Source organism: Apaloderma vittatum, unplaced genomic scaffold (genome assembly GCF_000703405.1).
Source record: "Apaloderma vittatum isolate BGI_N311 unplaced genomic scaffold, ASM70340v1 scaffold9569, whole genome shotgun sequence".
In the NCBI taxonomy this organism is placed as follows: domain Eukaryota; kingdom Metazoa; phylum Chordata; class Aves; order Trogoniformes; family Trogonidae; genus Apaloderma; species Apaloderma vittatum.
In genome coordinates this window covers 25059-37809 of record NW_009736927.1, presented here as the reverse complement: position 1 = coordinate 37809, position 12751 = coordinate 25059, and the positions used below count along the sequence as shown (strand labels likewise).

The 12751-nt window shown below is 44.2% G+C and overlaps 1 protein-coding gene across 1 annotated transcript in view; it reads right to left on the bottom strand.

The window, feature by feature from the left end:
* Positions 1-562: 562 nt before the first annotated feature.
* Positions 563-12751, bottom strand: part of EFCAB5 (EF-hand calcium binding domain 5) — a 29096-nt gene continuing 16907 nt past the window's right edge. Inside the window, 11 exon segments of the mRNA XM_009877140.1 lie at positions 563-771; positions 1781-1877; positions 2076-2305; positions 2882-3135; positions 3868-3968; positions 5002-5154; positions 6019-6247; positions 6940-7112; positions 7856-8145; positions 10426-10582; positions 11783-11997. Coding sequence (XP_009875442.1) covers positions 563-771; positions 1781-1877; positions 2076-2305; positions 2882-3135; positions 3868-3968; positions 5002-5154; positions 6019-6247; positions 6940-7112; positions 7856-8145; positions 10426-10582; positions 11783-11997 — 2108 coding nt within the window.

Sequence of the window (12751 nt, the reverse complement as noted above, 5' to 3'; positions counted from 1 at the left end):
ACCCACCTGCAGACGTGCCTTGTTGTCCACCAAAGAAAGAAAGAGGAGTTTTAATTTCCCAAAGTTTTATTAAAAGAGTGATTCTGCCCAAAGGCTCGTTATTGGAAAGATGAAATCTGGCTGCCGGCAGTGCCGTTGGCTGTAATCTCAAGCTTTTTCCCAATAAGAAAGCTTTTTTTTGTTATATTAAAATTGCAGGGCTTTTCCGCAACATGTTAGCAGAACTTGGCAAAATGCTGATTAACAACCTTTACTTAAAATTATTCCTAAAAAGTAATTCAAGGAGACTGAATATTGAGAATTTTTGCTGTATCATGTATGAGCATGTAGCTTGGCAGCCATAAACTTGTCCCTGCCTCTCTTTCCCATCAGAATTAGTCTTAAAAACCCCCCAAAACCAAAACCAAACCAACAAACCCAAACCCTTTAAACAAACTTTTAAAATTTACTAGCTATACTAGCAAAATTGTTTCTTTTAATGTTTGCATTGACTTCCTACCATCTAAACAACAAATACGTTGCAACTATGCATAAAATATGAAAAAGCCCAACAACTGAGATGTCAAATGCCAGGAGCATTAAGGTTAGATGGGGAATTCAGGGATTTAATCAGCGGCATGCCCATGCTGGATGCCGAAAGGGGCTCACGATGGGTTTTTTCCCTGCGTAGGCTCCGGCTGATCTCTGCCAGCGACAGGCAGGTGCAGACCCAGAGGTGCAGGAGCTGGGCTGAGGTGCTGCTGTGCTGCCGCTCCTCCGGGCTGGGAACACCTGAAACCAAGAGGAGAGGAACTCCAAGAGCCACGTCAAAACTGTCAGCAGCAACTGAACAAAAGATCATCTGAGCAGTGGAGCTCTTCTCAAATTCAGTAATTCCACCCTGGAAAATAGTGATGCTTCAAGGAGTACATCTCTTGCCCTAACTGGAGGAAGACTGGATGCTCTGGGCCTGCTTTGATCTCTCCAGTGAATTAGGTCAGTATATATGAAGAGAACACATGAAAAGGAACTTCAGCTGCATTAAGTGTTCACTGTTCATCGGTAGGCAGGGTACTGTTGATAAATATCCCCAGCTAAATGAACAGGTCTTGTCCACATTTCATTTTTAACAGGTCTTTCAGACTGGCATTAAATCATCAAGGGAGAGATCTCAAAGGGAACAACGGTAATTTTTCTTGCAGAGATATTGCAAATAATAACAGCCTCTTGACTGCTCTGGCACCAAGGAAGCCCACATTTATTAAAGGAGAGAAAGACGGACTGAAAACCAGCTCCTGTAGATGGCCAGTGAGTATATTAAGTACCTGGCAGATGGTGTTTACAAAGAAGAGGGCTCACACTGTCCTCCCACAACTGCATTGCTGTTTGGAGCTGGGTCAGTCCCTAGGGCATGGCACGGGGGGCTGAAGTAGATTCACTTGCCAAAAGAACCATCATTCTTAATATGTCTTTACATAGTACTTGCCAAAAGAACCATCCTTCTTAATATGTTTGTCTGGAGGATTACAATGAGCTCACTTGTTCTGGGAGGTTTCAAAGCTGATCTGCTCCCCTTTCCTTAAGGCAGTGAATTTTGATTCTAAATTTAACAGGCTAACTTTTATTAACCAAAAAAAAAAGGCTGCAGATATTTAGGACCCTTTATCTGTTTAATCTATTGTGAAATCAAAGTTAATTTCTGAAGTAAGGACCTTAAAAGCACTCAGCTGAAGCTTGCCACTGACACTGTTTCATTGCTGAGCCGTGTCTGGTAATCTCACAATTAGTTTAAGGTATTTACCAGTGATGCAGTCCAGCAGCAGCTCCGCTTGAACTTGCACAGATGCAGCAGTTGGATCAAAGCAATAAATCTCCTGAATCAAATTGTCATCAAGTTTCTGCAATGCAGAGAACAGAAAAAGTCAGGCGGCCATGAAAAACTCGAGAGGGTTACAGAATTAAAGATTGCTAAGTCAGGCGCATAGGATATCTGTAGGTAATGAATTATTTCCCTGCCAGTTCACTTTTGGCAAATTCTACTGTGTTTTCTTGGGGGAAGAAGAGCAGAAAAAAAATTCAGCGTTTTGAAGTCTCACCAGTTTACACTGACTCCAGTTCTCAGTCTTCTCTGAGCCCTTCCAGTCTGGATGGAGAAGCAACAGCACAGCCTTAACTGTGTTGTGTACCAGAGCTGGAGGTTCTGCATAGCTCTTTATTTCAGCAAAGCTCTCAGCACCCAGTTTCCAGACACACTCACGCAGGTCCTGCAGCATTAACCGGTGGAACAGAATGGCTGCATGCCTCGAATGTGCCATGTGTTCGGCTTCTGGAATCAAAAGCAAACCTTTCAGTTAAGTTGCTCCGAAACATCTGCTACGAAAGACTTATGTTATTGACTGAAAGGCTCTGCCCTCTTTATGATTAACTCTTTGTCTGCTTGACTGATTGATTTACAGCCCAAGTATCCCATGAAAGTTTTAAAAACGGGTATGTGCTTGAGAAGGAGACAAAACCTGCTGCAGGGGCAAGCAGAGATCCTGACACCACGAAGGGTTCAGGCATGCAGGTAATTCTGTAACTGTGAAATTCAAACTCTTCTGATCTTAGCTGGGGCAATCCTAAGAGGACGTGCTACATCCGCAAAGGCAACAAAGACCCTTGCTTCACTCCTTCACTTCAGTGGGACTTGAGCAGAAAATATGCTGTGAACCAAAGTCAAAAGCTAAACATTCTGTTTAACAGTACTCTGCTAAACACTTAGGCTTGCTCAGGAGTAGTTTACATGTACCAAAGGTTTCTATTTGTCTTTCCATACTTGTAGGAATGATACTTTAGGCATGGTTTTACTGAGATTCCTAATTTCACCCCTAAAAAAAATGCCTTGACTCTGTAGGCACAATACCCAACACATAAGTTGGTTCTGTTTCCTCTAAAGACATCTTCAGTATCTCCGAGCAGGCAGCTTGGGCCATCTTTAGCATTTTCTGCAGGTCACTGTGTTCAGGAGGTGGTAATTTCTGGTGGTGTCCGATGCTGATGTCAAATACTCCAAAAGCTTGTCCTGATAGGTCACGGAGAGGTACGGCGATGTGGTGCTGTCCGCGGACAGAAGGGTGAATGACCTCTGAACTGTCTACGCACCTAAACAGGTAATCTCTGAAATGAGAGTAAAGAGAGGAAAATGTACTTGACTTTACCCTTTCAGTTTCTTTTGGTAATTTATTTAGCATATTTCATTTTTTGTTGTACGGCTTTAAGTATTGTTCAAGCCATATACAAAAAGGAGAGAACAGCATTGTTGAACACAGCATTGCTTATCCAAGGCAACTGGTGAAAATCATAAGAATTTAACAAACCTTACTTTAAAAACTGTTTCCTGTTTAGATCTATGTTGACATTTGTTGTATAGAGTTTTATTAAAAGTAAAAACATCTGCAGGAAGAGCAAATGGCTGTTCAACTTTGACAGCAAGGATGGTACGCTTAAAAGACAAGTCTGTGAGGATCTTGGCAGCAGAAGGAAACCGATAGTTGAAGGAAGTGAGACTAAGATGGCCAGGAAACAGACATATTATTCCAAAGAGCAAGATGGTTCAATGTAGGCTCTAATCCTGCCAACCTTTCACAGCAGATGGAGAGCTTGCTCAGCCGGTAAGCATTAAGTTGGAAGTTAAGATTTTGCAGGCCTAAACTCAAAGAGAAAATACTCCTCACCCCTTCATAATTCAGTATCACGTGCATATGCACCAGAAGCGTTGGCAGTGAGAGAGCTACAGGCAGGCACGTGGCAAAGTTTTTCCGTAGGCTTTGTGTAACATGGATCATGCCTGACGCAGGCAGGAGTCTAGGACCAGAGGTGATTACTCTGATTGCAGGTGCTGGAGCCTACCTTAAGAGGTTTTCTTTTCTGAGAAGAACAGGAGAGCTTTGAATTTCTTTTTGTCCTGTGTTATCTAGAGTAATCATCTTGCGCAGAGCGTAGTCCCATGTCTGCCGGAGAGAAAAGGGAGGTTTAGCTGCATCCAAGAAAGGAACAGCCATTTTGAAGCTTGGAGAGGGAGGAATTTTTTTTTATTTCTTAACAGAAACTAAGTGCTATGGGATAGTTTAAAGACATCTCCCAACAATGCTTGGTTTTATTCCCAGAATGTGTTGCTCAAGATGCATGAAGAATGTGCCCTGGACCCCCCTCAGCCAGACTATTTAATCCACCCCCCCCCCAGAGAGGAACACCCACAGGCCACAAAGAGGTTTCCCTTCTTTTTCCCATCCTCTTGCCGTGCTCTTTCTCATGTCATGCTTGTGTCAGTACGTGAAAAGCAAATGACCTGGCTATCAGGCAGCTAACAAGGGAACAGTGCACAGCCCGGAATGACGACAGAAAGCTGCCAACATAAACCGAGCTTATCAGAGGAAGCAGCTGAATTATGGCTACAGCAGATGTCATACAGACTTTGTGATGACACGGGATCAGTCCTAAATGTTGCGTACACTTTCGTCGTCTTGACTCACTTGTCTGTGGAGTGACAAGCTTCCCAGGGCCCGAGTGCCCACGGAATAACTCAAATATGAGCTGCAGGGCGGGGGCTGCCTTTACAAGCTAACTGGTTGGGAAGCAGCCGCTTCCTCAGTTATATTTACGTCTTGGCTGCAGGGACTTGCAGTGTCGGCTGCCCTGTGGATGGATGGAGGGATGGGTGTGGGGTTTTGCTCTATTGATTGCTGTGCAGCTGTAAGCATTGAAGTGGGAGAATATTCCCTTTTCCCACAGACAAGGCGCTGTTTTAGCAGTGCTCTTGAACTGGTTTACATGGGAGGATGAAATCAATGAAGAGAGGCCTCCTTTACAGAGGGAAACTTTCTCCCTTTGTAGCCCTTTTGTTGCACAGGCAGGCACAAGTACCTCAAGCAGGCTTCAGTTTTTATGATAAAACCACTGGGAAATCACAGGCAACTACAAATGGCATGTCCTCACTCAAGCAGCCTTACAGCCCCTGACTATTACACTGCAGTACCTGCGTACCTTGTCTTTGCTGGGCTCCACCAGGTACATAACTACAGCGTGGATGCTGGGTGCCCTGGGATACAACCAGTCCAAAGCAGTAACCGTCATTTGTAGAACATTTTCCAGCATGCAGACATGGTGGTAGGCTTTGCTGAATGCATGAGCAACTCCCTGTGAAAGCAGAGTCCTCCAAATGAGCCCGACAGTTGCACGTGATTTGGGGGAAAAAAAAACTGGGCAAACGTTCATGCAGAAAAGTGAAGCAAAACAGTTATAACAAGTTACTTGTAAAGCAGCATGCAGACATGGTGGTAGGCTTTGCTGAATGCATGAGCAACTCCCTGTGAAAGCAGAGTCCTCCAAATGAGCCAGACAGTTGCACGTGATTTGGGGAAAAAACAACTGGGCAAACGTTCATGCAGAAAAATGAAGCGAAACAGCTATAACAAGTTATTTGTAAAGCTGAAAAGTGACTGTGAAATAATGCTCTAAACCTCCCGAGTACCCAGGTCACAGCGAGGTCCTAAACTAGACAAGGTTGTTTTTAGTGGAGCTAACCCAAGTGACTGCTCTGTTGGCTTGCTGCGCTCCCTGCTGCCCAGATGGTGCATCCACAGTGAGGTGGATTCTAACGAGCATCCCAAAGAAATCCGGACTGCTGTTGCTTGTTAATGACTCCGCCGTGTAAAAAGTAAGGTTTCATGTCACTTTATGGAAACAACAACAAATATGAGGTTCAGAGCTTCAGGAAATAAAAGCTACTATCTTTGGGCTTCGCACAAAAGTGCAATTAACTGACTAGTCGGGAGAAGCTTAAATAAATTATTGGTGAAGCAATACCTGATGATCAGTTACAAATAAGGTGCTGATCAGTAAGATATCGATCAGGTGTTCTGCTCACACCGGTTTCACCATATACAGTAGAAGGGACAGTTGTACATCTTACATTTACTTGGAATGAACATGTAAAGTCCACTTGGTCCCTACGCAGTTTTTCAAGAATGGGCTAACAAATTGCTTTCTGATGGTGCCCACCTGGTAGAAGCTGATCTCATGGGTCAGAAAGATGGTTTTCTCACACTGGTCCCGAAGAGTGTCGAGTCCTAGAATGCCAAAGACTCTCCAGCGAGCATCCTGCAATGGCAGTACCAGGAGTGAACCTTTTCTTTCTTCCACTGGGCGGTTGTAGTTCCAGAAGTGGATGTTTCCGTGGAGCTGAACTCTTGGAACATGGATTGGCTTTCCCTCTTCAACAGCTGCAAAGCTGAAGAATAAACTTATAAGGAGGTTTGTTACGAGTAGTGGAAAACCTTCAGCAAACCAGTAAGTACTGCAGCTTTGATCCCTGCCTGCCTTTTGGCATCAGAGAAGGAAGGTGCTAGCTCCTTACTCTGGCCACACCCAGAAATACCACATTTACCTCTTACACCCCAAAGACAGTGGTGATAAATGAGGCACTTTTCATCCATAGGACATCAGCTAGTGAATGTAATGGAAAGGAATACAGAAGCAAGCAGCAGTTACATTTAAAGAAAGAGGCAAATTTGTCTGGCTACAAGAAGTAAAGAGGCATGAAAGCTGTTTATAGTGTAAACGCTAAGGAAGGAAAGGCATTGTTCTCAAAAAATATCCCATGGAAGTAAATCAGTGTAAGGGAATTAATTTTTAAAGAAGGAAATGTAGGCCTAATGTAATAGACATTCGCTAAAGGATGAGATTTATTAGACTGTGAGCTAATCTCCCCAAGGCAAGGAGTGAAATCCCAGACGGAGCAGTTCAAAGAAGACCATGCAAAGTGTAAGGGCGTGGTTATGATAATGAGTCATTCCACAACTGTCTCTGAGGAGATTTTCTCTCTGGAATACTCTATCAACCTCTGTTTCCAGTGCACCCCAAACACTGCCCCTACACTCCAAGTATTTTTTAGAAAAAGGAACAGTTTGCAGCTTTTCTTACCTTATGCCTTCCATGTCTCTATAAAGTATCTGGTTTAGAACATAGGGAGCATCCTCTGCGGTACATGCCGCATAGCGTAGGAGAGTCTGTCCCCGCTCTGGTGAGAGATGGTTCTTTTCCAAAAGGGCAATATACGCACTGATCTTCTTCTTATCCCCATGGACTTCTGCATCCTAGTGATCAAATGTTGCCCATTACATTACATACATCAGCCACTGGCCATTATGCTTATTGCATGTACTTAACGCTTGTCTCATTTTTTGCTGAGATGCTGTTCTGGGTCACTGATGTTGTATGTCAGGCACCAACTGCATGACACGTACGTGTCTATGCTGTGATCGTCTGACCGGTATGCTGTGTTACAAGCAAAAACACTTGGTATTTTCATTGGCAAGGAAAACGGATTTATTTTTTCCTGCTGCTAATGGGGAGCAGCTCATATAAAAATGATGCCTAATTATAACCTGTGCCTAAGCAAAACTCCTGTAAATTTCTTCTCCAATAGGAGCTTCCTTTGGAAAAATCAGACAAACAAGTGCCAGAGTTGCTACATTTACAAACTTAAATATTGTAAGAACACTTCAGCTGCTGTGAAAGAAGTTTTGCTTTGAGAAAAGCTTTAATGGTAAGGATAAATATCTAAAGTTGCAGCTGCAAGTTAAAAATTAAACTGTATCTCCACTACAAATTAACCATCTTTGTTCCAAACTGAGTCTGGTGTATTTCATTTTAGAAGCTCTGTAATTAGAACTATGAATTTCCAAATCTGATCTAAGTCATCTCTTCAAAAAGTGAGACATAAGTAACCACAAGACGCATTCTCTATTGGCAGAGCATGGTTTTTGTATTGCAGATTTGACTTGTGACACTTTTTGTGCATAACCATGGTCTCTCCTGAACATCAGCTAACACGTACCTGGGAAAGGGCCATAAACACTGCTTTGTAAACCGGATCCATGCTTACTCCGCTGGTCTCTGCTGCTTGCTGGATGTTGTGCAGCCATTTCCTCCTGGCTAAGCTCTGCAGGGACTCCACGTGACTTCGTTCCACACTTGTGGTCAGAAATTCCACCAAGTTATCAATGGCTTCATCCTCATTGCCACCGAACTCAGAAGCAACTAATTCAAGGAAAGCCTGCAATGCCTTTGGGGACAGCTTTCCCGTTCTGCTGAGCTGTGGGTAACGGGAGCACAGGTGTTCTTTTGCTGGTGGAAGAAACAGAAAATAAGACAGGTAGAGTCTATTTGAATAAAATGTGCTGCTTTTCTTGTGCAAAATACTAATGGAGCCCTAGACTGGCTTTGGGTGGAGTGCTCCAGTCCATCATTCTGGGTTTCTTTGAGCTAGCTCCTAAATATAAGCCTCGCAATTCTAACAGGCCGAGCAAGGACAACGGCGATGGATCCCAGGGCTTTCTGTTCAGCCCTTCCTTGAACCAGCAGCCGGTCCGTTGTTCAGCCCCTGCGCAGCTCCGGGCTCACGGGGGAGCTCTTGCACAGCCTTTCCTTTTTTTCAGCCTCCTCCGGGCTCCGGGGAGCCGGGGCTGGCCTGGAGCTCTGCCCGAGCCGGGCTTGCCCGAGCCCGCTGCCGGCGCTACCGTGACTAACGCTTTCATCATTTTTTTTCTGCATCCTGATTCCAAATCCTGCTGGACCCGAAGAAGTAAAGAAAAGGAAAGAGAGTGATTTGTCTAGCGCCTCTGACCGGTGAACTAAGCAAGCGAAGATATATAGGTAGAAGTGTGACTTTGCGTTAAGTGGGGAGTGTGTTGTGATCAATCCGTACAGTGGGCTGTAAGGAGCAGTGTAATAGAAAACGTTTTGATTGATGATGCACAGGATCAGGCAGGGAGCTGCTCTGATTGCCTCCCAGTGCACCCAAGACATGGATGTTTATGGGAACTAAGAGCCTCCTCCTTCTCTCACAGCACACAGAGGGCATTTTATCATGGATTTTATCTGTAGAATTAGTAAGTACTAATGGCCCCAATCATGGTGGAGCAGTCTTATCCTGCCCATCATCTAAAGAACATTTGGTGGTTTTGAATTTACTTTCTGATTTTCTGACCGAAGTAGGATGGAGAATTTTTTATGGTATAAAAGTGTTTGGATTTTCTCCTGCACTTTTTCCTCTCTTTGAAGAAAGAGATGAAGAAATACACATGAAGTTGAATGTGGCATGATCAATGCCTTCATTACTGAGCTATAGCGTAATGTATTATTTTTCCTCATTATATCTGCAATGTCATGCTTTTCACTTAGAAGGAAATCATATAATTCTACCCACTTTTCACTCTGTGTTTTCATGCAGGAGGAGTGCAATGTCTGTGAATCCTTCCCCCGAACCTGCTAGTTCCACAGTGTCTTTGAGAGGTTAGGTAGAAGCTGCTAGAAATAGTTTTATGTTGCTTGTAGGTGGTATCGATTTTGCTGTGCTGCCTTACTATTTATTTGTCCTTTGGTTTATGAGCCCTTCATGGAAGGGACTATGTCCTTCCATATTTCTGTAGTGAGTACTGGCACGCTTTGAATACCAGAGAGCTGTAAATTGCCAGGTCCTCCTGCAGCCTGGAGACAATTAACTGCAGCACACCCATGTGCTCCCCACCCCACCAGCTGCCTCAAGTGAGCTAAAGAGATTTTAGTGGTTGCCAAAGTGAGCCATTTTTAGGTATGTGCACCAGAACAAGCAATGTGAAGTTGAGTGTGGAGATGAATAAACCAGCCCTCTCCACGCAAGCATGCACGCAGACATGTTCGTAATTGCTCATACAGTATTTCAGAGCACCTAATGCCCATATGTTAATATGTATGAGGCTGCCAGACAGGTCCAGGTGAACCTGCAGCACTTCCGTCTGACCCGAGTCTACGTCATCAAGGGCAAAATTTGCTAAGTTTATTTGGAGAAATGAATCAAGAGAGAAATGAGACTTGAAGTTGCTATCTAATTCATGAGAGCTGTGCAACACTGTGGATTACTGAAGGCTATTTGAGACCCGTAAGGAAAGCCGATGTTCTCTCCTATGAGATACATTCCCGCAGACAGAACAGTAAAACGTATCTATTAAAAATAGTTGCATAACACAGACAGGCTAGTCTAAAAGTGCAAACATGTCCTCAGGCTTTATGGGTGTTTTTCACTGATACATCACAACTACACATTGCATGTTACAGCTGACATAGTTTTGCAACACGTCACAATGGCCTGAGAGCATTGAGCTGCCTCTGAGAGCACTGGGCCCTCTGTCCAAATGGGAATCTGTTGCAGAGGAGTCTTGCACAGGAGGAGGGGATGAAGCTGTGCATTAACAAGTGGGTCTGGGTAGCTGTTCCTTTGCATTTTACACACCATGCCTTGTATGCCTGTGACTGCTTGCAAAACCAGAAATGGCTGGCGCTTGCCAACAACTTCATCACTATTGTCGGTGGATGGTTCAAGGCCTACTGTGTTGACATTGTTGTCTCAGAGCAGAGCTGTTTCCTTACCCTTCCTCAAGGCTTCTTTTTCCATCCCTTCCTTGAATGTGCTTAGAATAGCATCCACCTCTTCCAGGTCCAGAAACCCAGATGCATTGTTGTCCCACTTTTGAAAAAGTGCCTCCAGAAGCAGTTTCCGTCGTGCCAAGCGAGAAACGTGGAGAACCTGCAACAGAGGAACAGCTGGTCCTTGAGAACTCCTGGACACTGATGCTTAGTGTCTACACAAATGGAAAATACAAATGGAAAATTCCTATGGGTCAGGCCAAACCTGGGCATCGAAAGCTCAGGCCTGGAGATGAATCGTTAAACCTGGGAGATATTTAGAAACACAACCAACGGTTCATTTTCACCAGGGAGAATCAGCACTGCAGAGGGTTATTACACCATGAACAAATGAAGCTGGATCTAAGGTAAGATCAACTCAGGTGAGTGAAGTTTCCCAGAATACATCTCAGCAAGAACCAACCATGGCCTTGTTAGTAACACCAAAAGATGTGACAGTTTCTATTTCCATATATTGTTAGTTTGCTAGTGCTGCCCTGTATTGTGTGGGCACCAAGCAAATGCATTTGTCCTTTAAACCTGGTCTTTGCACAGCATACAGTGATAAATGGCTGGAGTGGAATTCTCTCAAAGGCCAAAATACTGGCAGTGTGTGTTGTGTTCAGCGTGAGGACAGAAGAGCCGTCAGATCCAATATCTCATCCAAATTAGGTCAGCAGCGCAGAGGGAAACTAGAAAGAGGTCTGAGGAAAATGCAGCTAGAGAGGCTACTATGGACAGACCCACTGTGAGATGTAAACGTATTCCGAAGTGATGTGGGGCACCCTGATGCTGTGCGTCAGGATATTGCTGAAGGGGAACATATTTTTTCAACACGTGGCAAGAGCACCTTGCAACACACCAAGAAGCACGTGCACATTCACATACAGCCATGCACACAGCAAAATTAACACACTTGTTTTAAAATCCTCCCCAAAACATCCACAACCTCATATGTACATGGCAGTGCAGTAGGTCAGAGATCAGGTTCTTGGCTATTATAAAGGTGAATAAGCAGAATGGAATGCTTGGAGCTCTTTCACAATTAACTATCAACCCGCTGTCTCACTGAGTCCGGCTCTAGAACAGACAGACAACCTCTTACAGGATGAGTCTGTCATCACTTCCAGAGCTAAGGGCTAGGGAGGGAGAAGCCCCAGGAAAACAAAGGGGTGAAAGGTCTCCTGCAGAAATAGAGAATGCAAGGCTGCAGGTGAATGGCTCTGCCAGCATGAGATGAAAAGTTGACTTTGTCAGTGTCTGTAGGCATTTGCTTGTGTTTTGTTTGGACATGGGATCAGCAAAACTTAGCAATATTTACTTTTTCTAGTTGTTCAGTTTTTTCCTGTTCTGTCTGTTTGTATTCTTCTTTGACAAATGCAATAAGCCTCTTCACAGCAGGCAGAGAAATATCCTCACCAACAAATGTCTCCATGAGCTGTAAAAACTGTGGCAGGTTGAGGCAGCTTTCATCAAAGGCACTCCTAGTATGAGAAGCCCAGCGGTTCCGAATCTCTGCCATGATGGCACCTAAGCCTGAAAGGCAGAAAGCACAGTGTGTCAGAAAGCCAGAGGCTGCCCTGAAGCTGATACCAACGCAGGCCTGAATCCTGCACTTCCTACCCAGAGAAAATATGGCTGAATACAGACTGATTCCGTGCTGACTAAGGGCCTTAATCTGCTTATGTGCTTTTCTAACAGTATCTCTTCAGATTTATGCTCCAGTCTAGCATGGATGATATCATACAAGTAGGTCAAGTCACTGAACACAGCTGAGCTGAAATGACTGTCATACAGCAAATGGCCTTCTGAGACAAAGACAACACTGCTCTTATCTTCAAATCAGCTTCAGGAATTAGTGTTTGTGTTCTTGCTGAAACTCAGGTCACAGCAGTACTGGCACATCTGCAGACACTGGCGGCCCCGATGTGCACAAGTGAGCCCACAACTTTGTGACCAAATACCTGGAAATCTGGTGTTCTCACACTTCCAGTCGTCTGGAATTCGAGCTCCATGGCTGCTATATCTGTAACTTAGGTCAGGAGTCAGAAGGTCACCTGATGAAAGATGAAATATACCTTGTAACGAGATAAGCTTTTCAAAAAGACACAAGACACAGCTTTTCTAAAAGCCTCTAAATACATACATCCAAGCTACAGTTTCTAAAGCAGATGAGAAGAGCTGACATGAGCAGTTACCTGACCATGGCACCTCAAACTCCTGGGTAGTTTCAGCTGGAGAATCCTGTCTATCTGAGCATGCTGGACCTGCAATTTAAAAAAAAAAAATC